The sequence below is a fragment of the Dasypus novemcinctus genome, chromosome 16, assembly GCF_030445035.2.
Source record: "Dasypus novemcinctus isolate mDasNov1 chromosome 16, mDasNov1.1.hap2, whole genome shotgun sequence".
NCBI lineage: Eukaryota > Metazoa > Chordata > Mammalia > Cingulata > Dasypodidae > Dasypus > Dasypus novemcinctus.
The window spans coordinates 51,259,120-51,286,234 of NC_080688.1; the positions used below are offsets into that span (position 1 = coordinate 51,259,120).

At 43.0% G+C, this 27,115-nt stretch overlaps 1 protein-coding gene across 1 annotated transcript; it reads right to left on the minus strand.

The window, feature by feature from the left end:
• Positions 1-5,682: 5,682 nt before the first annotated feature.
• Positions 5,683-26,662, minus strand: INO80C (INO80 complex subunit C). The gene is made up of 5 exons (XM_004464505.4): positions 26,457-26,662; positions 15,222-15,332; positions 13,966-14,077; positions 12,931-12,998; positions 5,683-6,082 (listed from the first exon to the last, which is right to left on the minus strand). The coding sequence occupies exons 1-5, from the start codon at positions 26,610-26,612 to the stop codon at positions 5,951-5,953; spliced, it is 579 nt and encodes a 192-aa protein (XP_004464562.1). The 5' UTR covers positions 26,613-26,662; the 3' UTR covers positions 5,683-5,950.
• Positions 26,663-27,115: the final 453 nt, after the last annotated feature.

The window sequence follows — 27,115 nt, forward strand, 5'->3', positions numbered from 1 at the left end:
TAGAAATCAGCTCTTTGATCTGAGAGAAAACACCTACGTGGCTTAACACCCATTTTCTCTGGAAGGGCCCTGGCCCAGGCAATGCCACCACAGAGATCTTATCTTTTCTCTCGAAGATCCAACATGCACCCAGAAGTCGCCACTTACATATTCTATTCCTAGAGTGTTGGCTTCTCAGAGGCTGGACCAACAGCCTCTCAAAGAAAGATGTTGACCCTCTGCCATTCCTTACAGCAGATTTCAGAGAAAATGGTGATGAGCAGGCACTAATTGTTGGGCTGCTGTTTCTTTACAAAACCTTCCAGACAGACAGGTAAGGGTTTGGGGGAAATGTACAAATTTGTACTTTGGGGGTGGCACCTCATTTTCAATGTCTGGTATTGTTTTTGAAGGGACTTTTTTCTTGAAAAGATCAGGAACACTCATCTTTATCTCTAGTTAGCAATTTCCTCCCCAGTTTTTATGAGGGGAGATTTCAGTCATCAAGTCCTGGGCTGGATCCTGAATAAAATCCTTTACAACATTCCATATTGTAGCACCCCAGGCCATGACCTTCTGCATTCACACTGGAAAGATCAGGGGCTCCGAGTCACCAGGGCTGGTGGATGTGACTCATCTTCCTGACCCTGAGTGGAAGAGAATGGCGTGTTTGGTGCATACTCTTCACCTGTCAGCAGTTGGCATCCTGTCGACCAGGAAAGCATGGGCTCTCCCCAGGAAAGGCTTTGTCTGCAGTTGGAACTGAAGCCCTGGTGGACAGAGGGACAGAGGCTGCTGAGTCATGGAAGAAAACTGGGCTGGGTCTAGGAGTTCTGTATTTGTAGGGGAAAGCAGGACACCCTCTGCCCCTCCCCAGTCTTCCCACTCAAGCCTGGCACCAAAGTAAGTAAACAACTAGCCCCCTTTTGGTTTTTAAGGGTATTAGGGTTTATTACAGGGAACAGACAATGGTGGCACACAAGATGAACGCCAAAGAAGACATAAAAGAATAATGATTCTTAAGAGGTCCAGTGGGTAATTTCCAGAGGCTCTTCCTTTCCCTCTTTCATTTTGGACGAGCTCATCTCACAGAGTCCTCCCATCTCCACCCCAACCCCTCTCTCATCTGCTCCTCCCTCCTAACCTAAATCACAGAGTGTTTGTTTATTTAGCTAGTTATTTATTTCTTCCCTTGTCCCATTAAAAAAAGTTGAGCTAGCTTTTGAAAATACACAGTCCAAAGGATGGAATAAATGACCAAGATAAGCAATGGAGAAGACAAAGAAAATAGTAACAAAGCCAGCTATCAATGAGCACATGGAAAGGTCTATCATAAGATGTTATTCAATGACCACAAGTGAGCTACAAATTTAGATCTGTGAGTCTAAATGAGAGAAATAATCCGGCAGAAGATTCACATCTATTTGGAAAACCTCCGCCTTTCTAATGCAGAGACCAGAGGGATGTGGATGATTGCTGCTCACACTCACTGGGCAAGTGGGCCAGGGACTTGATTAAATACTCTTCCGACATTTTCTCATTTAATCTTGAAAATCATAGGGGGGTAGACATTATTATGATGCTCATTTTATAGATAAGAAAACTGAAAATTGGAGTGAATTAGTAGTAATTTACCCAAGACTGCAGTTAATCAACTAGAAATGAGATTCAAACCCAGGCTGTCAGGTTCCAAATCTGGGTGCTGAACCAGGAAGTTCATCCCATAGGGCAGAGGAGGGGCCCCACGGGGATATTTCTCGAAAAGATAGATTTTTGTGGTGTTGTATCTCCTCCCCTCTTTCAATGCAATTCCTTAATATAGGCACAGATCCAATTGAAATAGTGAAAGCAATTCCTTGGACCAAAACAGTTTTGTCCATGTGCTTAGTTCTTCAATGATCTAATTTCCTTCTCTGTGTAGTTGTGTAATTATTGCAGATTCCATCTGGAAGTAATCAATAGGTATTTTCTCAAACCATAGCCAGATATTCTAATGCACCCCAAACTCACGCTAGTGTGATTTATTTATACCCCAGAAGAAACTCTAAGCTGTTATCTCTGGTTTTTCCCACCCTCACATCTACCTTCTTCTACACAAGAAATACTCCTGGACAAAGAAATAGACAATGAAGACCTCTGATAAGACCATCTAAAGGACCATTTCACCTGCCTTGTGCTTCTTTTCTTTTAACCCCTTCTTTGTTAAATGCTTCAGGAATTGGGTATTTTCTCTTTTTAAGACATTATACCATGCAGGCAGCATTTCTCAAACTTTCAGCATCCCCAGCCCACTTCATCCTAATGCAGACCACCAATTTTAAGTGAAAATCTAACGTAATTTTTAATAATAAAATATATTATTTTTAAAAACTTATTATGGAGAAATTCAAACACATACAAAAGTAGATGGAATAGTATACCTATTACTGAGCTTCAATAATTATCAACTCATGGCCAATCTTGTTTCAACATTACTCCATCTACTTTCTCTCTTAATATCTTGAAGTAAGTTTCAGACATCATACTACTTCATCCATAAATATTTCAGTTTGTATCTCTAAAATATATGTTTAAACAATTTGGGAATTGTTTAACATTCCCACAAGAAAATTATCACAATTAAGAGTATTCATAAGAATTCTTAAATGCCATCAAATATCAAAATATATCAAATTCATGTTTTAAATTTTTTTGTTTGTTTGAATCTGGATAAAATCAGACCCAAACATTTCCATTGGATATAACATTAAACAAAAACAAAAACAACACTAATTGTTTTGTGTATCTGTGAGAGAACATCTCCTCAAGGCCTCTGTTCCGTTAAAAAATGGGTCAGGTTCCGTACTCTAGGTTTCTTTTCTTACCTGTTTTTCTACCAAGTTAAACACTCCTAACTTACAGTTAAGGGTGACTGGAAACGGTATCAAGTATCTGATATCTCTCTCCACTGACCATGGAATCAGAAATTAGAGATTTCTCATTGAAAACTACTTTTGCCCTTCATCAGATACTAACTCAATTGCAAGGCATGTTTAAAATCTGAAAGGATACATGCTTTCACTTGGGAGATGGGGCAATGGGTCTGCTTTACCCACACTGATGGACCTGGCTCTGGAAAATATTTCTTCAGCATTACAGGTTTTTCTAAACTATGCCTAGTAATAGATTTCTCTCTTCTTCTTAAAGTGCAGACATTTGGGATATCTCAGGTACTGGGAAAGTCAAACTCCAGTTAGAGCAGATTGAACTTCACTCTAGTCTTAAGAAGACAATCTAATTTCTTGAATCCAGCAAATTGCTCTTTCTTCCTTTTACAATGGACTGAGTTTATCTTTTGGGCTGACAAGGTATCAGAGACAAATCACCAGCGTACATGCCATAATGGTGAAAGTCAAGTTCTCGTCCAAGGCTGTGAAAAGGCCCTCTGAAGGTTGAGTGGAAAGTAGAGGTGAGGGGCACAAACTACATCAGGAAGAGCATTTCGGAGGACACCACCGATGTCCAGACAGGAGGTGATGTGCTTCTGCAGTTGGGTAGGAGCAGGGGCAAATAGAAGAGGAGGGCAAAGATGTGAGAGGTGAAAAGCAGGAAACAAGGGGGCTTGGGCGCTGATTGAGCATGGGGGTAAGAGTGGAAGAGGAAGGAGTATGCAATGACTTTCATGTTTCCAATTCCGATGCTGGAATTCTAAATACACACATGTGCATGCACCCACAAAAGGAATCCCCTTCCAAATTGCCCATTGCCCCAGGATGGACAGCTGGTCTGGGAATAAGAAAACATACCCCACGAGAAGGAATCTTTTTTGTAGTTGTAGCAACAGTTCTCAACAATGGCTGCACATTGTTATTAGAATCATCTGGGAGTTTAAAAATACCTATACCCTGGCCCCAGCTCAGGCCAACTGTATCAGAATCAGAATCCCTGGGTATTTTTTAACCTCCATTACTCCACGCTCTCCCTAAGCAGGTGATTCTAATGTGCATCTAGGGCAGAGAAGTGCTGGGCTGACTATGCGTGGACAGCAAGGGCTATTTCAGCACAGGATTAATTAACCGCCTGATCCAAAACCTATAGGAGGGCTCATTAGTGGAAACATTCACAGCTTGAAGGCTGGAGCCCTGGAACTTGGGGTGAGAGAAATGACCTGACCTCGGGAACTCACAGCTCTCCAGGAAGAGAGGCCGGCAGGGTGAGGGAAAGCCTGGCAAGAGGACAGGAAAGAAGGGCACCGAGTGTCCAGAACACCTGCTTCCCTTCTGCTGTGGAAGGCAGGGATCCTTGTCCCTTTGTGTGCATCAGATACACCCTGGGATGTGTCAAAATGCAGATTCCTGGGCCCACTCCCCACGTCAGCCAGAAGGTCTAGGAATCCTCATTTTAACAAGTCCTCAGGTTGCTGACAGAAAGTTTATAGAAAAAACACCCTCAGAAACTCGAAGGGAAAGGCCTGCAGGAGCAACAGTCTGTTTGCCCTCCAGGGTGGACACGTGCAGGGCGGGGACTGTCCTTGATCCTGGGCTCTGCTCCTGGAGGATGGGAACTGCTGAGTCTGAGATGGAGATCGGTGATCAGTGCTGGAAATGATTTTGGGGCACTGCCCAGTTGGGGGCCTCCATGACAAGATGTGGACCTGCCCCAAGTTTTCTTTGTATAGCTGAAGGTGGAAACAAAGCAGGAAGGGCCCTTGGCTCACTTCCTCCTTTCACCCTACTGGGAAGCTGGGGGTTTTCCTAAGTTGACTGCAGGCAGGAAATGCAAGACTGAGGGCGGAGCAATTTGACTAGAGCAGTGGGTCTCAAAGTGCGCACCACTGGTTAGAACTGCAAATCCCAGGGCACCACCTCTGGGGTCAGTCCCTTGGCACGGAGCCCAGCAGGCTGGGTTTCAACAAGCCCTTGGGGGTTCTGATACCCAGTCCTGCGAGAACCCTTGCACCAAGCTCTACTGCTTGCTGAGCATGGGCTTGTAAAGGTTCCCCAGCTCTCCTGGCCATCACCTTGGGTACCTGTTTGGGGCCATAAAAAGGCTCCACAGCACACCATTCTCGCCAATAGTTACTGGGATGGGGCTTGAACGACACAAGGGCTGCTGTACCAGATGACCACTCTTCATCTTTTTCTTTTCTCTAAGCTTCGAGAGCGGCTGGCGGAGCCTTCTTCCCAGAAAGATAGGGCACCTGGTAAGCTAATCTGCCTAGCCCAGAAGCCCCAGGGCCTGGTCCACTGTTCTTACTAGGCAAATACTGGAGCACAGCTCAGGAGAGGCCCAGGCATGTCCTCTCCTTTTCCTGGAAGAGGGAAATGCTTTTTCTTCTCTAGGATGGGGAAGCAAACACTGCCTTGCTGGGGCAGGCAGGGGGCCAAAGGGGCAGCATCCTGTCCCAAGATGAAAGCCCTTCTGGGATGAAGAACACGCTTCCAGAAACAGGGTTTGAGCCGGGGAGAAGGATTCAGAGGCTGAGGCACAAAGGGGAGGACAGGCTCAGTGGAACAGGGCAAGTTCCTCAGCACTTTCCTTTCCAGACCCAATTCTGGGCCTTTTCCACGCAGTCAATGAAAGAGGGAGACTAATATGCTTTAATGAGGGAGTCACCAGTATCAGGAATAACCTAGCCCTGGTAGCAGGATTCATCAGAGAGTCTTTAAACCAGTCAGAAGAGAGTTCACAAATTTGGAGCAAAAATTCATAGACTTACTTGGGTTAAATTGAAAGCACAATTTTATTGTATTTTCCTGTCAAACAACTTTACTTGTGGCAACAACTGCAGTATAATTGAATTCAACAGGAAATATCAGACTTGGAGGGAAAACATAGAAAAAAACTCTTAAATTACAACCCAGCATTCTTTCCAAGGCACAGTACTGGCATTTTAAAATTGACAGCAGAATGAGTTTGTTTCCATGAAACAAATCTCAAGTCCGAAGTCTGCTTATGAAACAGTTTTCCACTTCATCTCCATTTCCAAGGCTCAGGGAACGATGCTTGTGGCCTTTCTCAGCGCCAGGTAGCCAGTGACAACATCAGACGGCAGCCTCCGAATGTAGGAAAACTCTTCAATGGTGCTGAACCGCAGCTTGCTCTGGGGGTCTGTGTAGTTGGCCTGGGTGAGAAAAAGGCACAGAGAAAGGCAGAGAGAAGTTGAGGTGACATTTTAGGTTCGAGAATTAGTTTTAAAATATTTCCTCTATTTTATTGACAGTGAAATATATCTTGACTGTGTCTAACCCTGTCACTAAGAACACAAAATTGCTCATTTGGCAAAGGCTCATTAATCTTCCCGGACTTCAGGGTGTGGATGGAAGAGGAATAACCACATCAGACTCCAAGACCCTTCCCGTTGGCACCTCAAGGGCTGCAAGCAGCAGGCCCAAAACTGAGCTCGTGATTGCTGTCTGCCCTGCTCCAAACTCCCTGCTCCTTCCAGCGCAGGTTTCAGGGCTGTTCCCGGTGCAGCACCTCCAGCGGCTCCACGCGCCGCCCTCCCCTTGTGCGCCTCCTTCTTCCAAGCCCGCCTCTCCAGCTCTTCCACCCCATCTCCACACCACTTCCACAGCGCCCTGGGCCAAATAGCACAGGTGCCCTCCATGCCCTCCTCCCAACAGCAGGGAGTCCTTTTTACAACCTGCAGTTCGCATCATGTCATTCCTTGGTGTAATACCTCTCAATGACTCCCCTCTGCCCTCAGAATAAAGGCCCTGGCAGAAGGCCCTTCTCCCTCCCAAGCCTCCTCCTGAGTCCCACACCCCCAAGCTGTGTTTCCAAGCACCCTGGCCTCTTCAGCCCCCTCCTGCCATGCCCCATTTGCCCTTCCTTCTGGAGGGGCTCCATCCCTGCTACATTCTCCCAGTGATCACCTGCTCATCCTTCAGGTCTCAGCCTACAAGTCACATCCTCAGGGAAGCCTTACCTGCACCCCCACAGGAGCTCAGCACCCCCTTCCACTTTCACATCACCATGTATCTCTCCTGAGGGATGTCTATTCCTGTTGCTTCTCAGTTAATTATCTACATGACTCTGACTAAGGTCCAGGATGTAAAGCTCCATGAGGCAGGAACCCTACTGTTTGCTCCTCAATGAATCTGGTTCCTAGAACAAAGCAGGGTGCACAGTGGGCCTTCAGTCTATGTTTGTACCACAATGAGTGATGAATGAAATGAGTGAATGAATGATTGGGAACATCAAAGAAGAATACACTTGTATTTTGCTGACATATCAAAATTCACTTTTGGCCTCTATTTTCCCCATTTGCTAAGTAGAAAAAATAATCCACTTACTATATATTCCAAAGCATTTGGCTTCTACATATTTGCAACCAAAAACATTAGGGTGAGTCATTCTGAACCCCTTTTAAAAAAACTAAGAGGCCATTAAAGTCTAGACAGATAACACCCAACTACTTGGGTGTGGATTGTCTGGTCCAGTGTTGGTCAGCTTTTTGTGAACCTAGACTCACAGCAGTTCTGGGAATTAATAAGAGGGGAGACTCAGTAAAGCAGCAGCAAGCTGAAGGAACTTAGCAGTAGGTTTCTCATACTCTAATGTCTTCAATTCTGCCACTGGGAATTTCCCAAAGGTATTTAACCTCTGTATGTCAGGTAAATGGGATTATTCCTAAAAAATTAAGAATAATTAAAATTCTATATAAATAAAACTTTGATCCTTTGCCTTGGTCCAGATACTGCCTTTCTGTACCACAATAGTTCCTTTGATTCCAGTAATACAAGGAAGGGCTTAATTAGAGAACAGTTACAAGTTCATTTTGAGGGCACCTGGCCATGAGGCAGTTACAGACTAATTAACTGGCAGGAGGAGGCTGCCCGCCAAGTTCTGAGCAGAGCGGCGGGCATGGGAGCCTGGCTTTGATCATCTGTCCTCTAATATATGAACCAGCCTCAGCCTGGCTCCATTTCTGTGGCTGCCTCCCTCCTACCACCAAACTGTGCTGAGCCGGCCCACCCAAGTGCGGACCTCACTACCAAGAAGGATGCTGATGAATGAGGTGGAATACCAAGGCCTGTGGCAACAGCAGAAACGTCACCAACACAAAGTTGAACAGGCTGGACACCTGCTGACCGACCCAAGAGCCAGCATCCAGTTCTTGAACAGAAGGGAGGATGCCAAGTAACAGCCAGAGGTGAGGCAGTACATAGCTTTGCCGCCACAGTCCATCTCCATCTCTTAGGCCTGAATGAAACAAAGGCCCAGAGGGCAATCAGCAAGAGCTCCCCACCTAGGAAAAGCAAACAGCTGTAGGCTCCCCTGGCTTTCCGGACTACCACCAAGATGACGTTCACTGCTTGCCCATCTCACCCAGGGCCATAATACTTTCCATGGCTTTGTAACTAGGGCTAAACACAGGTGTGACCCAGTAGCCTTCCTGCTACATCTACGCGCTGGGCTGGCTGAGAACAGGTGGTTAAGTTTAACACAAGCTGGGCTTTATTTTTTAATTATGTAACTTTAAATTATATAGCTGTGCATATTCTCCTTCACACAGACACACACACACAAAATCTATCATCCAAAAGTCCTTTGCCCTGAGGAAAGTGGCCGCCTTTCCAAACATTTTTCTAACTATATACTTACATGCAATATACATACACGAGAAAAATTACCCAACTGTGTGTCTGCGTGTACTTTTACTTAAGTGATACCGTGCTGTATATACTACTTTGCAACTTGCTTTATTCAATCAACAATATGTCTTGGAAGTTTATCTATGTTGCTATGTATACATCTAGCTTATAGAATAATATGAAAATACCCCCATTGATGGACTTCTATGCTGTGTCCAACATTTTGCTGACACAGTTCCTCATAAGCATGTGATTCCTACAATTGCAGGAAAGGAACAGAAAAAAAATTTTAGCTCTGGCAGAGGGCAAGAATACACATTCCCCAACACTAGATCTGGACAAAGGGCAGAACTGAATTTTAGAGTGCCTGCCTAAGACTGAGGCTTAATCAGAACATCAGAAGACATTACTGTGCCCCTACTACACTAATGAGAATTGAGTAAAAATAAGAGTAGAGTATATAGCTGGAGGAGCTGCAAGAGACAGATTCTCTCTGGGAGGCAATGCAGAGTAAAGACCCAAGTCAGGTGGACAGACCTGATATCAAGTTGGGAGCAGACACTAAGAAAACTCTTTAGGCAAATTAGCTCAGACCTTAACACAAGGTATCCCTAGAGGAATCTGAAGCCTAAAGAATACACAGCAACAATAACTTCAAAAGTAGCTAAATTTCTGTCTGGATTAACATACACTCCCATATGAAAGGTATACCAAAAAGAAAGGTATGCACACCTGACCAGTTCTCCTCAAAATTGTCAAGGTTATCAAAAACAAGGAAAGCTGAGAAACTGCCATATCTATCAGAGGAGCCTAAGAAGCCAGACATCGTGACTAAATGCAATGAGTTATCCTGGATGGAATAACGGAACAGAATAAGGACATTAAGTGAAAACTTTGAAAAAAAATCTGAAAAAAAACCACAAAGACTTTAGTTAATAATAATAATAATAATAATATATCAATATTGGTTCATTAATGGTAATGAATGTACCATACTAATGTAAGATGTTAACAATAGGGGAAACTGAGTACAGGGTATATGAGAACTCTTTTTACTAACTCACAATCTTTCTGTAAAACTAAAACTATTCTAAAAAATAAAATCTATTTTAAAATACTCCATTAAATCCAGAGAAGGCAAAAAAAAGAGGAAGAAGAAAAAGAAAGAGGGAGAACAAATTAAAACAACTAGTTAGGTGGTAGATTTAAACCTGACTTTAAATGTAAATAACCTAAAGATAAAGTTAAATTCTAATTGTCAGAATGAATAAAAAGTAGGAGTCAACTGTATGCTTTCCATAAGAAATCCACTTTAAATATAAAGACAAAGGTAAGTTAAAAGTAAAAATATGAAAAAAGAAATACAATGCAAACATAAATCAAAAGAAAGCTGGAGTAGCTATTTTAATTTCAGACAAAGTAGACTGCAGGACAATGAATATTATCAGGGATAAAGAGAAATATTGCATAATGACAAAGGAGCCAATTCTCTAAAAAGACATAACCCTAAATGTATATGTACCTAACAAAAGAACTTTCAAATAGGCAAGGCAAAACTGATAGGAATGAAAGGAAGTAGGTAAATCTTCTCTATTATAGTTGGAGACTTTTACACTGCTCTCAGTAATGAATAGAACAAGTGGGCAGGAAATAAGGATTTGGATAGCCTGAAAAAAACACTAAAAACAACTTGACCTAACTGACAATCCACTCAACAATAGCAGAATACATATTAGTCTCAAGTACAGATGGCTCATTTATACAAGTGGAGAGACCATATATGGGGCCTGAACTAGTTTTCTATTGCTGCTGTGGCAAATTACCACAGACAGAGCAGCTTAAACAATGCAGATTTATTATCTCACAGAAACCCAACACCAGTCTCACTAGGCTAAAACCAAGGGGTTGGCAGGGCTTCGATCCTTTCTGGATTCTCAAGGGAAACAATCTGTTTCCTTTCCTCTTCCAGTTTCAAGGGTTACCCAGATTCCTTGACCCGTGACTCCCTTTCTCCATCTTCAAAGCAAGCAATGCTGCAACTCTGTGGCTTTCTCCTATAGTCACATCTTCTTGTCCACTTTTATGGACATTTGTGATGACACTGGGCCTACCTGGATAATCCAGGAAATCCTCTCTCTTAAAATAAACTGATTCACAATTTTCATTCTGCCTACAACTTTAAACACATTTGCCATATAGTATAAAAAATCCACAGATTTCAGAGATTATAATATCTTTGTGGGGGGCAGGGTGGCAGCAGGGGGGTCATTATTCTGCCTACTTCAGGGCCAGAACAGGAGGATGAATCAACAAATTGTGGTATAGTCATATAAAGGAATATTAGTCAGCAATAAAAAAGAAAGAACTACTAATACATGAAACAACACTGATAGATCTCAAAAACGTTATGCTGGGAAAAAAACAAGCAGGCACATAAGAGTACATGCCATTTGATTCCATTCATATGATGATCTAGAACTAAAAAATTAATCTATAGTGATCTGATTTCTGGTTGTTAGGGGCAGAGAGATGGGAATTGACTGCTAAGGGACAAAAGGGTACTTTCTGAATGAAGGAAATAGATGAATATATTTTTCAAAACTCAACAAAATGTACCCATAAAATATGTTAATTTTATTATCTGCAAATTATATCTTGACAGAGTTGATTCTAAGAAAGAAGCCATAGGAAATAATGGGACAGTTCCTGGAGTCAGCAGGATGACATCTGGCAATCCTTTATCCAATGGGTCCTCTCCAAGAAAACCAAGAGGCCAGAGATCAAAACCCCAGAGGCTCTGGAGAGCATCACCTCTCACTGAGCTCTCCAGGGTAATATGATGCTTCTCTCTGAGCCCTGGCTCTCTCCATAACCCAGCCCACCTGACCCTGGTTCCCATCACAGTACACAAGCCAAAGTCAAACGGCAGTAATGCAACTACGATGATTACAGGGCACTGGGGCAGTAGGCCTGCTTCTACAGTTATACAACTACACTCACATACCCTACCCAAAGCACACATTCCAGAAAGCAGGATGGCCTGGGATTTCACCCACGGGAAGCACTATTTGTGGCTCACAAGGGGTCAGCTCAGGTGAAGGGATGCCTTAAAGTGACTTGCAAGAGAAAGCCCTCTTGACTCACTAACATTATGCTGACCCGTCAGGGAAACTTTTGGAGATAAACACTCTGAATCAATGCAAAAGGAACCCCCTACATGCGCGCGCGTGCACATACACGCACCACCCACCCAACCATTTTATAGTGCTTTTATAGAGTAGTCTTTCTATCATTTTTTAGTATCAATGTATTTAAATGATCTATGTTCAAAAGTTTGTGACACACCGAGGAGTGTGAGCTCTCTTGAAAGGAAAGTCAAAATACATGACTGTTTCAGATAATATAACCAACATATTTTCAAAAATACAAAAACTCAAAAAATTTCTAACAAAAATTATGTGGTCAATTTTCCACAGAAGTTGGAGTCATACATTTTCAAAAAAATTGTAAAGAATTTGAATGATGTGCACACAAGTTTAAAAAGTAAAGCACTCATCATCTCTATAACTATGAGCAAAAGCTCAGCTTCTAAATTTACTAGAGATGAGAAAAGATTAAGAGTGAGATGCAAGTGTGTTTATAGGTTCCACCCTACATCTACAGTCTCCAAATAAAGAAACAAGGATCTCTGAGGTTCAGTGACTTGCCCAATTCCCAGTCTTCCAGATATACTGGTGGTTTTCGAACTGAGTTCCCCAGAAGCACTTCAGGGGTCACTGAGGTGGAGAGTGGGGAAAAGGACAGAGGACCAGACCCCCACAGGAGCCCAAGTGGGTACGCAGGCTCCAGGCCTGCGTATATTTGGATTCTGTAAAAGATTTCATTTGGAACAGGGGTTTTAATGTTTAAAAATAAGTTTGGAAATCACTACCTTTTCCAAACTACCTCTTTAGAGAAGTTTAAATTGTTCTGTTTTTGTTTTAAAATGTGCAATTATTTTAAATGTTAGAAATACTTTAAAACATTGGCAGTATACCATACAATCTTAACAACAACAACAACAACAACAAATCCAAACCAATAACCTGACTTCTTCCATGCTATTTCATACGGTTAACAAGCAGAGGAAGGAGTGAAACTTGGGCCTCCTGTTCTGGAACAGACTCGCCCCCTAGGCTGCCCACTCTGAGGCCCCAGGTTGACTGTACAATAAAAAGGCATCAGCACCTCAGCACAAACCCACTGCCTATTCAAAGTGCACAGCTCCAGGCAGGACCAGCAATGGTCGATATTCAACACTATCTAAATAGACATTACTGTGATGTGGTCTTTTCAATTTAAAGTTATAAGATGTAGAGGTGATTATACTCACAAGAAGCCCTGAAACATCAGAATACTTCTTAGCTGGTTTAAAGGATGGAGGCGCATCAATACTGAAGTCTGTAAAAAAAAAAAAAAAAGAAAATAACTAAACTGACTTCAAAACACTCAAATCCTTTATAGCCTTTCTTCTAAAATACTACGTAATAATACTCTTGACATTTTTGCTTTGTGATTAAGTAGTCACAGACTTCTCTGGGGATTAACCAACGTTAGGGAGGAGTCTTAACAACATGCATTATGTCACAGTGTGGCTCCAGCTCTAGCCCTGCCCTGTCCCTGGAGATGCTGACTCCAGCAGAGCCATGGGAAAGCCCATCTGCTCACAAGCCCCTTTCACCATCTCAGGCTACACAGGGTGATGGTCATGAGATGGTCATGAGATGCTAAATGGACGTATGTGGTCGCCCACATGTCCCTGCCCAGACAAGTGACTCACTCATGTAACACCTGCCCAAGTTACCCCACGAGAGAAGTGCAGGAGGCCAGGAGGTAGAGGAACCTGGAACTTGTACTTCTAGATGAAGATGAACAGAAGAGTCTTTTACACAGACCTGCACATAGCGCAGCATAAAGCTTTCACGCTGAAAAATACTGGCTCATACAGCACAAAAGCATTGACCTTTAAGCTGGTTGTTAGAAACCCTCCTAAATAAGGCCTTATACTTGAACTTCTCTGCTCTTGGAAACAAATTTAAAGAGTAGACTTTTGAATAAGAAGTTTGTCTAGTAGTAACACCAATATTATCCTATCAGGATCCATTTCTCCAGACTGAATTGTTAACAATGATTAAAAAAAACAAAAACAAAACCACACATCCATGGCAACACAAACAGATTCAACTCTGATACAGTTGTGTGGAGATATACACATTATATCCCCAGACTGGTACCACTATAAAATTCTCAAGGTAAAAATTATTTTCCTACAATAATGCAAAACAATAGAATAATGTAGGTTATTAAAGAAAAAAAAAAGTTCCCGGACTGAACATCACAAACACATGACAGGTTCTAGACCACTCACAGTTAGGATCGTTCAGTTGCCATGGCAATGCCCTTTCAGAAGCGAGAATTTGTTTCAGGTTCTTCCAGGTTCTGTTCTTCTTGCCAGCAACAGCGCCACCGTGGCCAGAGTGCTCAAATTAAAAGCATGGGGTTAGGAGAAACAAAAACCAATGGAGACTGCCCTTTGAGAATTTGACATTTATGCTTAATCATAATTCTGTCAGCAATCATCTGTACCCCTAAGACTTATTTTTAAAGTATTACGTTGTACACTTTAGTCTTAATTTTAAAAAGAAAGCCTTTGGACTATCAAGTCCTTGAGTTGGTGATGGAGTAGAAGTAAAAGGCAACTTTTTCACAGGCACATAGAATATCAAATCTTTTGTTGGGTCTAATGTTGCGGAATTCACTCATGAAGTGCCCATCACTTGAAAATAAATTTACTACAAAGTTAGATTTAAACCCATCACCATATCTCTAAACTCCCCTCTGGAAGCAAGTTCTTTGCCTTGTGAGTTACTGGTGATCCTAGAAAATCTGAGTAGCTTTGATCATGGCATGGCAAGTCTTCTGGTAATCTTTTTTTGTCTCATGAGGGGACTCTAATGCATAATTAATTCCATATTTGTCCTTTTTCCAACTTTCTCCCTTGAGGATTTTTATTAAATCAACCATTTTCTCCTGTTGCTACTCTCCCATTTCTCCCACTTTTCTAGATAAAGTTTAAGTGTGTTTGTTTTGAAGTCTCTAGCTCACCCACATTTAGAAAAATATTTCATGACTTAGTCACTGACAATCTGTTTCAAAGAAAACTGATTCAGAATTTTGACATTTTCTTCCTTATACATCATTCTTAAAGCTGCTGAAGTGTGCCAAAGTTTGCTAAGATTTTCAAAAATTGAAACAGCCCACTTAAACATGAGCTTGAAGGGTCCTGAGGTTCTTGGGAAAAGCCTGTAGAAACCATCGCATACCCTGGGACGGAAGCCAAGGCTAAGCTTGGTCCAGACACAAGGAAGCACCAGAGGGTACAAGAAACAAACCACAGCAGAAATACAATACAAGGGCAAGCCTCTGGGATTTACTGTGAGCTATGCAGCCAGGGGACAGGCAGTTGTGAGCTCTGAGGGTAGAGCTCAAGGCCTGGGGGATGTGTCCAGTGCCAGCTCATGGGGCAGAGGAGGCGCCAGCACAGCTCTGGATCAGGCCCAGCAAGGTCAGAGGCTAAGGTGCACGTGTTTGGTTATTTATTTCCAAAATAACTTAGATGCTTACCACAAAGTTGGGATCCTTAAAAGGCAAAGGTTTGGCAGCTCTTTCCACAGGTCCTGTGCTAAAATCTGAGGGCACCATTTTGTTCTCATTCATGGCATCCATGCTGATACCCTTAAAACATAAGAAGAGCTTGAGACCAGTTTCTTTTAGTTGAGTTCCCTACTTCTGTTCTCAACAAGACATAAGATGACACAACAGGCAGAGGACTTGGCCCAGTGGATAGGGTGTCCGTCTACCACATGGGAGGTCCGCGGTTCAAACCCTGGGCCTCCTTGACCCGTGTGGAGCTGGCCCATGCACAGTGCTGATGCGTGTAAGGAGTGCCCTGCCATGCAGGGGTGTCCCCGCATAGGGGAGCCCCACATGCAAGGAGTGCGCACCATAAGGAGAGCCACCCAGAGCGAAAGAAAGTGCAGCCTGCCCAGGAATGACGCCGCAAACACGGAGAAGTGACACAAGATGACGCAACAAAAAGAAACACAGATTCCCGTGCTGCTGACAACAACAGAAGCGGACAAAACAAGACGCAGCAAATAGACACAGAGAACAGACAACCGGGGTTGGGGGAGGAAGGGGAGAGAAATAAATAAATAAATCTTCAAAAAAAAAAAAAAAAAAAAGATGGCACAACAGGGTCATGCAAAGGAAGAGAGCTTGACCAGTGCCCCAGAGGGGCCTGGCACCAGAGGCAGCCACACCAGACTAGGTGCAGCATCTGCTGTGCCAAAATGACGGAGGGACAGCTAGGAACCACGGCCGCCATGTTGCCTGGCTCCCCTATGTGCCAAGTGCCAAGTTCAGGGATGGGTATCCTGCCTGAGCTGGCTCATTTAATTCTTTACAGAACAGGAAACTAAGGTTCACATGGATAGATTCAAAGCCACATGATGATCAATCTTTGGATTCAAATTCAGGTTATGTTGATCCCAAACCCCTACCATCTCCATAACACCACAAAGTCCCTTCTGCTGATCCTGTCAAACTGTGTCCGGAAATATTATGATGAAAAAGTTTAGCTCTTTTAAGGGCCTAGTCAGCCAGAGAACCCAGGCTGGAATGGGTATGCTTAAGGCATAGGACAGGATGTGGTGTTCTGAGGAAGGAAAGTAGAGGAGGCTGAAGGGCCATGGGTCAGCTGTCAGAGATGCTGAACAAGCTGGCTAATGCTTTAAGACAAAAAGGTCTTGTAGGCTAATAATCACAAAGAAAAAATAAACCAAAGTAAGAAATCATTTCGATTTGTAATGCCAATTTCCAATCTTCCCAGACTATAATAAACTTTTTAAAAATTGTGATATAATTTACATACAGGGAAATACCCTGGTCTTAAATATAGGTTTCATGAGTTTTGGCAAATGTTTACCCTTGTGTAGGCTACTCCTTTATCAACAGACAGAACCTTATGCCCCTTCTTAGTCAATACCCACCTCCTCATGGACAGCCTCTATTGTGATTTCTAGACATTCCTTTTGCCTGTACTAGAAATTCATATAACTGAAATCTGAGAGCATGTACTCTTGTGTCTGGCTTCTTTAGCTCAATATAAAGTACAAGTTATCAGTAGTTCACTTCTTTGTATTACTAAGTGGTATTCCATTGTGTGGATGTGCCATGATTTGTTTATTCATTTTCCTACTGGTGAACATTTGGGCTGTTTCCAGTCCTCAGGTATTATAAATAAAACTGCTGTGAACATTCTGTACAAGCCTTTGTGCAGACGTGTGTTTTCATTTCTCTTGGGTAAACACCTAGGAGTGGAAAGTTTGGGTGACAGGGTAAGTGTGTGTTTATAAGAAACTGCCCAATCACTTTCCCAATTGGTTGTACCCCTGTACATGTCCACAGACAGTGTACAAGAGTTCTGGTAGTTCCACATCCTCATTGACATTTGGTGTTGTCAGGCTTTTCAATTTTAACCATTCTAGTAGGCGTGCAGTAGTATTTCACTATGGGTTTCATTTCCATTTTCCTACTGACCGATGATGAATGGAACACACAGCCATTAAAAAAGAACAGGGCAACTCTATGTGTGCTAAAATGAAAAGCTCTCTGAAATGTAAACTCATATAAATCTCATATATGGTTCATCTACCATGTAATTTAAAAATTTAAATTATATATATATATCTATTCTTATACATGCACAAAAAAGCTTTAGAAAACTGTACAAGAAACTTATGGAGGGAAAGATAAAATGAGAGTCTTTCAAATATTTTACATTTTGTGCCATGTGCATCCAATACTTATTCAAAAGAGGAAAAAGTTAACACTATCAGTTAACATGTGGTTACATGCAATGACATTACAAGACTAAAACAACAGACTTCTCTGCGCTCAGCTAGAATTTTAGCAATTTATCTTACAAAACTGGTTCCCTCAAGCTGATAAAAAGCTTAATTTACTAATACAGTGAGTGTGAAATATGTATAGATATATATTTCCCCAATGTCCCCATCCCCCTGCCATGGGATCCAGTGGAGGAAGGAGAGTGGGGAAGACAGGGAATCCTTCCTCGGCTGCAGTGACTCTCTGAATGGTTTCTCCTCAAACATCTTTCCAGACTTCCTTTCTAGGGTGTCAACAACGTGAGACTGGCCCCAACCAAGGAGCCTATGCCCTGTGTTCCTTCTCCTTGGTTCATACCACCTCTTCTGGCAGGACTGCCCTCATCTCACATCCCTCCATCCCTCTGTGTTTCCTAATTTTTCTCCCCTCCAAGGCCCAGCTCAAATGTCAACTCTCCAAGAACTAACGGGTTCCCATCTTTCATCCTTTACCCACATCCCTAGCCACAAGTGTTCTCTCTCCCATGCTCTCCCTTAGTCCTCTGCCCTTGCCTGGTAACTTTCTCAGCTATAAAATTCAGAGGAAGGACTCAGTAGTGAACATCTTGTCCACTCCACCCCATTCTCTACAGTACAGTAAGTGACATACTTTTAAATGCAAGTTTGATGTCACTCCCCTACTTACAACTAGTCAGTGGTTTCTGCTGCCCTTGGGATTAGGAACAAATTCAGCCTCCTCTCCAGTCTTGCCTCTTGCTTCCCCTCCTTCATACCATAGCATTATTTTGTCTGGCACTTCCTACCCCACACCCACCAAATGCCAGACTAACTTCCATTCATCCCTCAGATCCCTGTTTTTCCTCCAAAAATTTGTCATACCTCTTGTGTAACTGCAGTTTAATTGCCTATTTCCCGTGACCATCCTACATACTAGGAGAAGGGCCCTCATATGCAGGTTCAGGGCTTCCTACTTGTCTTTTTAACACCAGGTTGGATCCCCAAGGACATTTTTAATATGAATATTTATTTTAATCAAAACTAAGATAAAACTAAGAACTTTTGTTAAGAAAGTATTTTCTGGTACAGAATCTATTGAGCCATTTTCTATACTGCACAGTTTCTAAAAGAATAGAATAAATGTACATGATATAAATGCTGATATAAAAAATGAATAAATGAATGGGAGAGATTGGCAATGAATGCTCTTGCTCACAAGGATTCTAACTAGTAGGTGTAGAAGGAATGAAGAAATGAGAAAAATCACCATTTGGCAACCACCAGAATTTAACTGTTTCAGGCAAGAAATCATCAATGGACACTCAAACTGGTTGGCAAAAGGATGAAAAGAAATGAGGGTATTGACACATTCTCAAATTATTTCCCCACAAGATACTTTAATACAAGGAGGAAAATTAACTTTACAGTTAAAAAACCTGAAGACATCACTTTCACTAGGTGCTCAAAGCTTATATAATCAGTAAAGAGAAAGGGATATTACTTCTCTATTCCTGCCAAAAATGTATCACCTAAATCTAACTATCCGGAAACACTGGACAAGCTCAAATTATAGAATATTATATAAAATAGGTGGCCAGTACTTGTTAAGTGTCAAGGTCATGAAAGATAAAGACTGAAGAACTGTTCCAAATTAAATGAGACTAAGAGGATGTGACAACTAAGTGCAAAATGTGATTTTGGATTGGATCCTGGACGTGATAAAAGGACAAGAATAGGGTCTGTATGGGAGGCATTAGTGTCATATCAATGCTAATTCCCTGAATTTGATAACGGTGATGTAGTTATGTGAGAGCACCCCTTTGGTTTTAAGAAATTCACAACAAAATATCTAATGGGTTAAAAACAAACAGTGGTGAGTGACGTCCTCCCCTTGGACACACCCAGCTGTTAATCTGGCAAAGCATGAGCCAGGGACTGAACTCCTAAGAAGGTACTGCAGCTGACAGTCACCTGCTCTCTAAAGAGGTGGCAGTCTAGGGACAAAGGAGAAAGCTCAAGCCAACAGACTGGAAAGGGTAGGTCTGTTTAAGGAAACCTGCCACTTTTAGAAGAAAAGAGCTCATTATCTTGAAGAACCTAACAACAATGCCTAAGGGCTTTCCACAAACCAACTCAGCAAGGAACAAACCCATGACCTTGGACTATCTGGAGGCTGGGCCTACAGGGTAGCTTACATTAAGTGAGAGGGAGGGAAGAGGACTTGGCCTAGTGGTTAGGCCATCTACCACATGGGAGGTCCGTGGTTCAAACCTCAGGCCTTCTTGACCCGTGTGGAGCTGGCCCATGCGCAGTGCTGATGCACGCAAAGAGTGCCCTGCCACGCAGGGGTGTTCCCCGCATAGGGGAGCCCCACTTGCAAGGAGTGCGCCCCCGTAAGGAGAGCCGCCAAGAGCGAAAGAAAGTGCAGCCTGCCTAAGAATGGTGCCTCCCACACGGAGAGCTGTTCCACACAGAGAGCTGACACAAGATGACACAACAAAAAGAAACACAGATTCCCGTGCCGTTGACAACAACAGAAGTGGACAAAGAAAAAGATGCAGCAAACAGACACAGAGTACAGACAAGGGGGGGTGGATAAATAAATAAATAAATCTTTAAAAAAAAAAGTGAGAGGGAAGAATTGTAGGAATTAATCAGTGAGCATCATGTCACTGGTTGAGAAACCAAGCTGGCTAGGGAAAATTCAGGGTTTAGCCTCAGGTCATGGAAAACAGAGCATTTGAGTTTTTCATAAAGAGTATAACTACTTAAATAATTTTGTTTCCATCTAGGGGAAAAAACTGAACTGCTAAAGCAAAGAGTAGGTACTAAAGAGAAATGAATAAACCAGGGCCCCAAAGCCTCCAGAGGCCAGTGATACAGAATCATTCCAGAGAACTCGCCCAGCTCGCCCAGCAGAGACAGCCTTCTCTTCCCCGCCAGAAATGCTCCATGACTGCGTCTCTGCCTCTCAGTTAATTCCTAATGGGGAAGGTGTCCTGAAAACTCAAAGGAGCTCTGGGCAGAATGAAAGGGAAGGGTACAGGGGATTCTTTTTCGATAGGCTTTTTGTTCCCAGGCCCCAGGGAGACCCAGGAGAACACTGTCAGGCAGAAATGCCTCACTGACACTCTAAGATTCTGGTAGGTGGAGCTACCCAAGAGGCCACGAAGGCTAGCAGGTGCCTTGGCATGTCAGTGTGCGGTTGGACAGTCTGGGAGCTCTGCCATGGGACAACTGCACCTGCTCAGAGTATGGGAAGGGGGACTAAGGGGACGGCCAGAAGTCTCCACCGGCCATGATGGGCAACAAACTAGAGAACAGTCAAAAAGGGAATGAAAACGAAGTGATGTGGCACTAATTTTCAAAACAGATCCCTCCTGCTGACTTGCCTACTCAATCCCCTCTTCCCTCTTTCACTCCTGCAAAAACCCCCATAGAGAAGTCAAGCTACAGAGGCAAAGACAGGAAGCTGCCCTGACAGGAGTTGCAGCTTTCCTCTGGAATGGAGGAGTGTCCCTCTCCCCTCCTTAACTAGTCTCCAAAAGAAACCCCACCCTAGGCCCAGAACTGGGTGTCCAGCTTTTCTTTCCTCTGTCAGTGCCACACCCACTCACCCCCACCCCACACTACCTCTTCATTCTTCCCTTCCTCTTGGCTTCAGCCAAGCTGAGACCCCTGTTTCTACTAAAGACAGGATGAGAGGGAGAGACCTTCAGCCAAAGGAGGATCAAGTGCATGAGGCTCAGATGAAATAAAATAAAATAAATAAAATAAAATATGTATAGTTTCCATATTACTAAGCCACTATTAACACCAAGAGACTTTACAATAGTAACCGTCCCACCCCAGCACATGAGCACCCTAAGGAAGGGAAAGGAGGTGAGGCCTAGCTGTAAGGGCTGTCCATGCTTTGCAGCACTAACCGAGCTGCTGTTAGAGGGGAGAGAAACAAGACCCACTGTCAAAGGAAGCCTGAGCCTGATGCTGAGACAGGGGTCGGCCTGGCCAGGCCCAACTGTAGGGGCCAGCGTGAAGGGCTTTGTCTCTCCAGGTATAGGCTTGGGTGACTCTGGCTTAAACTTTAAGGATAACTTGGGCATTCTGATGATGGTTACAAAGAAGGGTCTTATCCCTGAGAAATCTAGCGCCCTGTTATAGCTATCTAATGGTAATCCAGATTCAAATAGCTAACCCTCATCTAAGGGCGGGCTATTGTAGGGTTACCTAGGACAGGAAAAAAAGTGAGATGCAATCTAAATATCCAGTAAAGTCAATTTTTAAAAAAGCAATAATTCTTAGGGATATAATGCAACCATTAAAAAGTCGAATTGAGACGAATATCAACATAGAGAAATATTCATGAAATAACACTAAGTGAAAAGCATGGTACACAATGTTACACACCTAATACAATTATGAAAAATGATACCTACATGTAGAAAATGCAAATTATAATAGTTAAGTGACTTTTTATGTCCACTTAAAAATATATAAAAAAGTAACTTTTAAAGATAGAAAATAAGTAACATAAAACTTAAGATTATCAGGAAGCAGATGTGGCTCAGGTGACTGACCTCCTGCCTACAACATAGGAGGTCCAGGTTTGGTCCCCGGTGCCTCCTGGAGAAAATGAGCGCGATGGGCTGGCACCGGGAGCTGATGCAACAAGATGACACAGTGAGATGACGCAACCAAAAGACAGTGTGGAAGCACAGTGAGAATCACGACAAAGCAGGGAGTGGAGGTGGCTCGGGTGATTAGGCACCTCCCTCCCTCATGGGAGGTCCCTGGGTTTGTTTCCGTTGCTTCCTAGAAAAAGAAGACCAGCATACAACAAATGTAAACAACTAGGGGGTGGGGAGAAATAAATAAAATAAATCTTTTAAAATAAATTAAAACTTAAGATTATCATGATTTTTTAAAAAAGTTGAGGTAGAACAATTACTTTTTAAATGAATAAATCAAATCAATCCAGCCTTTTCTGTCTGCCTCCAATTACAGAAAATTTCTCCTCATCTGCATTCTCCATTGTCTTTCTAAAGAAGCAACTGCTGCCTCTCAACTTGGCTAGATGTTTTCTTTTTTTTTTTAAGATACATTTTTTATTTCTCTCCCCTTCCCTGCCCTACCCCCACCCCCCAGTTGTCTGCTCTGTTTCCATTTCCTGTGTGTTCTTCTGTGACCACTTCTACCCTTATCAGCGGCACCAGGAATCTGTGTTTCCTTTTGTTGCGTCATCTTGTTGTGTCAGCTCTCCATGTGTGCGGCGCCATTCCTGGAGAGGCTGCACTTTTTCCACGCTGGGCGGCTCTCCTTGCGGGGAACCCCGCCTTTGCACGTGGGCTCCCCTACGTGGGGGACACCGTGTGGCAGGGCATTCCTTGTGCACATCAGCACTGTGTGTGGGCCACTCATCACACAGGTCAGGTGGCCCTGGGTTTGAACCCTGGACCTCCCATGTGGTAGGTGGACACTCTATTCGTTGAGCCAAATCTGCTTCCCTAGATGTTTTCTTAACTGTTTGTTAACCATCATAAATCAGCCTATTAAGTAACTCTCCCAGTAAATGTTATCAACCTGAGTAATCATTACTGATCTAGTAATATTACCAAAAAAGCATTTCTGTGCACCATGGATTTGGTTATATCAGAAATCTAACCTAATTACATCTCCCAATAAAAATGATGATAGATTGTATCTAGAAAGGCAGTTTAAGAAAAAAAGAAAAAAGAATGTAGACTTTGGACAGCAGCTGCCTGGGTTCAAATCCTCACTCCCACCACTTATGAGCTGTGTTAATTACTTTGGGCAGTTATTTAACCTCTTTATGCCTTGATCTTTTTATTTATAAAGCGGGGAAAACAACAACTCATGCAGAGTTCCGAATTAAATGAGATAATAGTTAGAAAGTGCTCATGACATGACTGTGCCTGGCACATGGTTAATGGTCATCATTATCTCTTTTACTTTACCACAATGTATTTATTCCCCAACAGTCCAAGTTAACACTAATCATTTTCAAAGTGTCATGAGCAAAATGAATGAGAAATGACACATTCTAGATGATCACATTATTGATCAATAACTACACCATAAATACTGAAAATATAAATCTAAACACAGAATTGTAATTCTAAAAAGACAACCTGTATATCTTGGTGAGCTGAAACATATAAAAGTAATTTCTGCTGAATTAAAGATCCATTGATGGAATAATAAAATATAAAATTGTTTTAGTACTATTGAACTATTCAATACTGTTACCTAGGACTAATGTAAAGGAGAATTCTATAAAGGCTTTCTTTAGAATATTTTAATTTAATTTTATTTTTTTTAAGATTTTTTTTTTTAGTTTCTCTCCCTTTACCCCCCCCCCCAGTTGTCTGCTCTCTGTGTCCATTTGCTGTGTGTTCTTCTGTGACTGCTTCTATCCTTATCAGCGGCACCATGACTCTGTGTTTCTTTTTGTTGCATCATCTTGTTGTGTCAGCTCTCCGTGTGTGTGGCACCATTCCTGGCAGGCTGCACTTTCTTTCGCGCTGGGCGGCTCTCCTTACAGGGTGCGCTCCTTGCACATGGGGCTCCCCTACGCGGGGGACACCCCTGCATGACACGGCACTCCTTGCACGCATCAGCACATGGGCCAGCTCACAACACAGGTCAGGAGGCCCAGGGTTTGAACCTTGGACCTCCCATGTGGTAGGCGGATGCCCTAGCCATTGGGCCAAGTCCACTTCCCTCAGAATACTTTCAGTTCAAAAATATTCCCTTCAATTCCTGAGGACTTCTGAACATAATACTATTTAAATTTCATTTATGCAGTCAATTTTACTTGAGAAACAGTATGCACATTTCTGGGAAGTAAAACCCACCTTAAGAATTAGTGATATCAACTTATTTTCAACAATTTCAAGGAGCAGTCTACTGTCCTATGTAAATGTCCTTTATAAAAGTTTAAATCCTATCAAAGTTTAATATATTCTGCTTTATTTTTAAAAAACAAAATAGCTGAAACTATTGAATAGGGAAATTTAGGCGCTGAAATACCTGTAAAAGCACTTCTACCTCATGAAATACTGTTATTTACACAAGAATACTCACTCCCCACTGATGAATCCTGGAGTAACATAAATTAATCTTACACGGGCACAACTCCAAGCCTAGAAGCCTCCCCCATTCAAATCCACCCACTTCAAGGTGCACCTCAAGTCCTTCTGTCTTCCCTATGCTACTCTTGTGCTCTGATCACTACAGCCAGCTCGGAGTCCTCATCCTCCTGCATCTCACCACACCAGGGCACCTACACCAAAGAAGACCTACAGTCAGCCATAGCTCACAGTTAGAAGTTACTATATTTTCCTGTTTCATATATGTTGTAGGTAGAATTCTAAGACAGCCCCTGGTGTTCTCCCAGTTATTCAAACAAACACTATAATCTAGGAACTTCTGGGAAGGGCTTTTGTAGGTATAAAGCTCCCAAATCAGCGGATCTTCGAAAAATATTATCCATGTAAGGCTACCCTAATCACATAAGCCCTTCAAAGCTGGGTGGAGGGTCAGAGACAAGAGAAGTAGGAGAGATTCCAAGTGTGCATGGGATTGCACACAAGGGAGATTCTCCATTGCTGGCTTTGAAGTTGGAGGAGGCCACCTGGCAAGAAATGTAGGCAGCAGCTGACTGCCAGCAAGGAAGCAAGAAAACAAAATCCGCAGTATCCTATGGCAAAAATTAATTCTGCCAATAACCTGAATGTACCTGAAAGCAGATTTCCCCCTAGAACTTGCTGGCAAGAACTCAACCCAGGGGACAATGATTCCTTCCGCCTGGTGATACCCTGAGTGGAGAACCAGTTTATTAGGTTGAGCCGGGACTCGTGACCAAGAGAACTGTGAGCTAATAAATGAGCGTGATTTTAAGCCACTAAGTTCATGGCAATTGGTTATGGATGCAATAGAAAACTAAGACAATATATGAATGTCTTTCTCTTCTCCTAAGAGATTTTAGGGAAGGCAGGGACAAGTTAGAATTCTTTGAAATGTCTTTAAGCATGCTCTGGGGACACAAGAGAAATACAATACACAAAATTCTTGCTGATTAAACTGAACTGAAACAGCAGAGAAGAAAGGATGAGCAAGGGACACTGGTAAGGGTCACCTCAGGAAAATTCTGGGCACTCTCAGAGCAGCACTGTGCAGATGTCTGCATAAGCTGTGCTACAGCGAACTGGGATGAAAGGCTACATTAAAGCAGGGGAGGAATCTAAGTCTCCTTTCCTGAGACAGAAGTTTTTTGAATAAAATACAGGAAAAACACTAACCTAATCTACTCGTCTTAAAATTCTTTGCTGGAATTACCCAAATGCCGTGAAGTCTGTGCCAGGTACTATGCTCAGTGCTTTACAAACATTATCTCATTTCATTCTTAAAACCCCATGGGGTAAGGTAAGATCAAACCCACTTTAGGATGAAGAAACTGAAGGTCAAAAAAAGTATTTTCCTGTAGAGGGAGAAATCATCCGTATAATAATAATTATTATTTTTTAACTCCTTCAGATCGGACCCCGGGTGTTTGGCACCTGTAGGCACTGGGTAAATGTCTGCAGAAAGGAAGAAGGTGAGCCATATTAACTTTGGGTGGCTGAAATTCAAGAGAGGAAAAAAAAAGCCCTGAGCCTCGCTCTAAACGCAAATCCGGCAGGAAAGAACGGTTTTTTTTGTAAGTCAACAGAAACCTCCCCACTCCCCCTTCTCTTCTCAAGGCGAACGCAAGGTAAGTGGTCCTTCTTTCAACAAACCTCAAGTACAAAAGTACCCAAACTAAGGAAACACACTTCCATTCACACCAGGTACCAGCATCTACCCTACGCGCCCTCGCTCCGCCCCGCGCACGCGCCCTCGCTCCGCCCCGCACGGCGCCGCGCACGCGCACATTAGGAAAGCGAAATCGTACCTGCGCAAAGCCGGACGCTGACACCTTTTTCTTCTTACTGGCGCTGTAACCCCCCGCGCCACTGCCGTTGTTGCCCGGGCTAGCTGGCCTCTTCTTGCTGGTCCGGCCCACCCCCGGAGTGGAAGTGGCAGCAACAATTGGAATTTGAGCCGCCATCCTGTTCAGTCGTCCTCCGCCGCCGCCCCCCCCACACACCAACCCCCCCTTCCCAACCTCCTTCCCTTTGTAGGCCCTGAAACTTCCGGCTCGCTCTTACTTCCGTCTTAATGTCTGAAAACCCGGCCTGGATTTTCAAAGTATTCGCAGGCTTCCCTCGGCCGAATCTAAAATCCGGAGCTCGGAGCAGTTTATTCCGTCGGGGCAGTGCCTATGGGGTACTGTCAGCCGGGCGGAGTCCTACTTCCTGCGTTCCAAATCTGGGCCTTCTGGTGCGTGCTAGGGCATAGATCTCCCGATTGCTTCTAATAACTGGGTTTTTAAAAAGTAATAACCGTGTTGTCTTTTCTCAAGTTACATCAGTACGTTGATAACTCTGGATGTCTATGAGAGTTAAGATAGGGTCATGCTCAGTGGACTACACGGACTGCCAAGTTATTAGCTTTCCCCTTGTCGCTACCTTCTCACGTATAAATAAATTTGTGTACCAATATTGCCCAAAT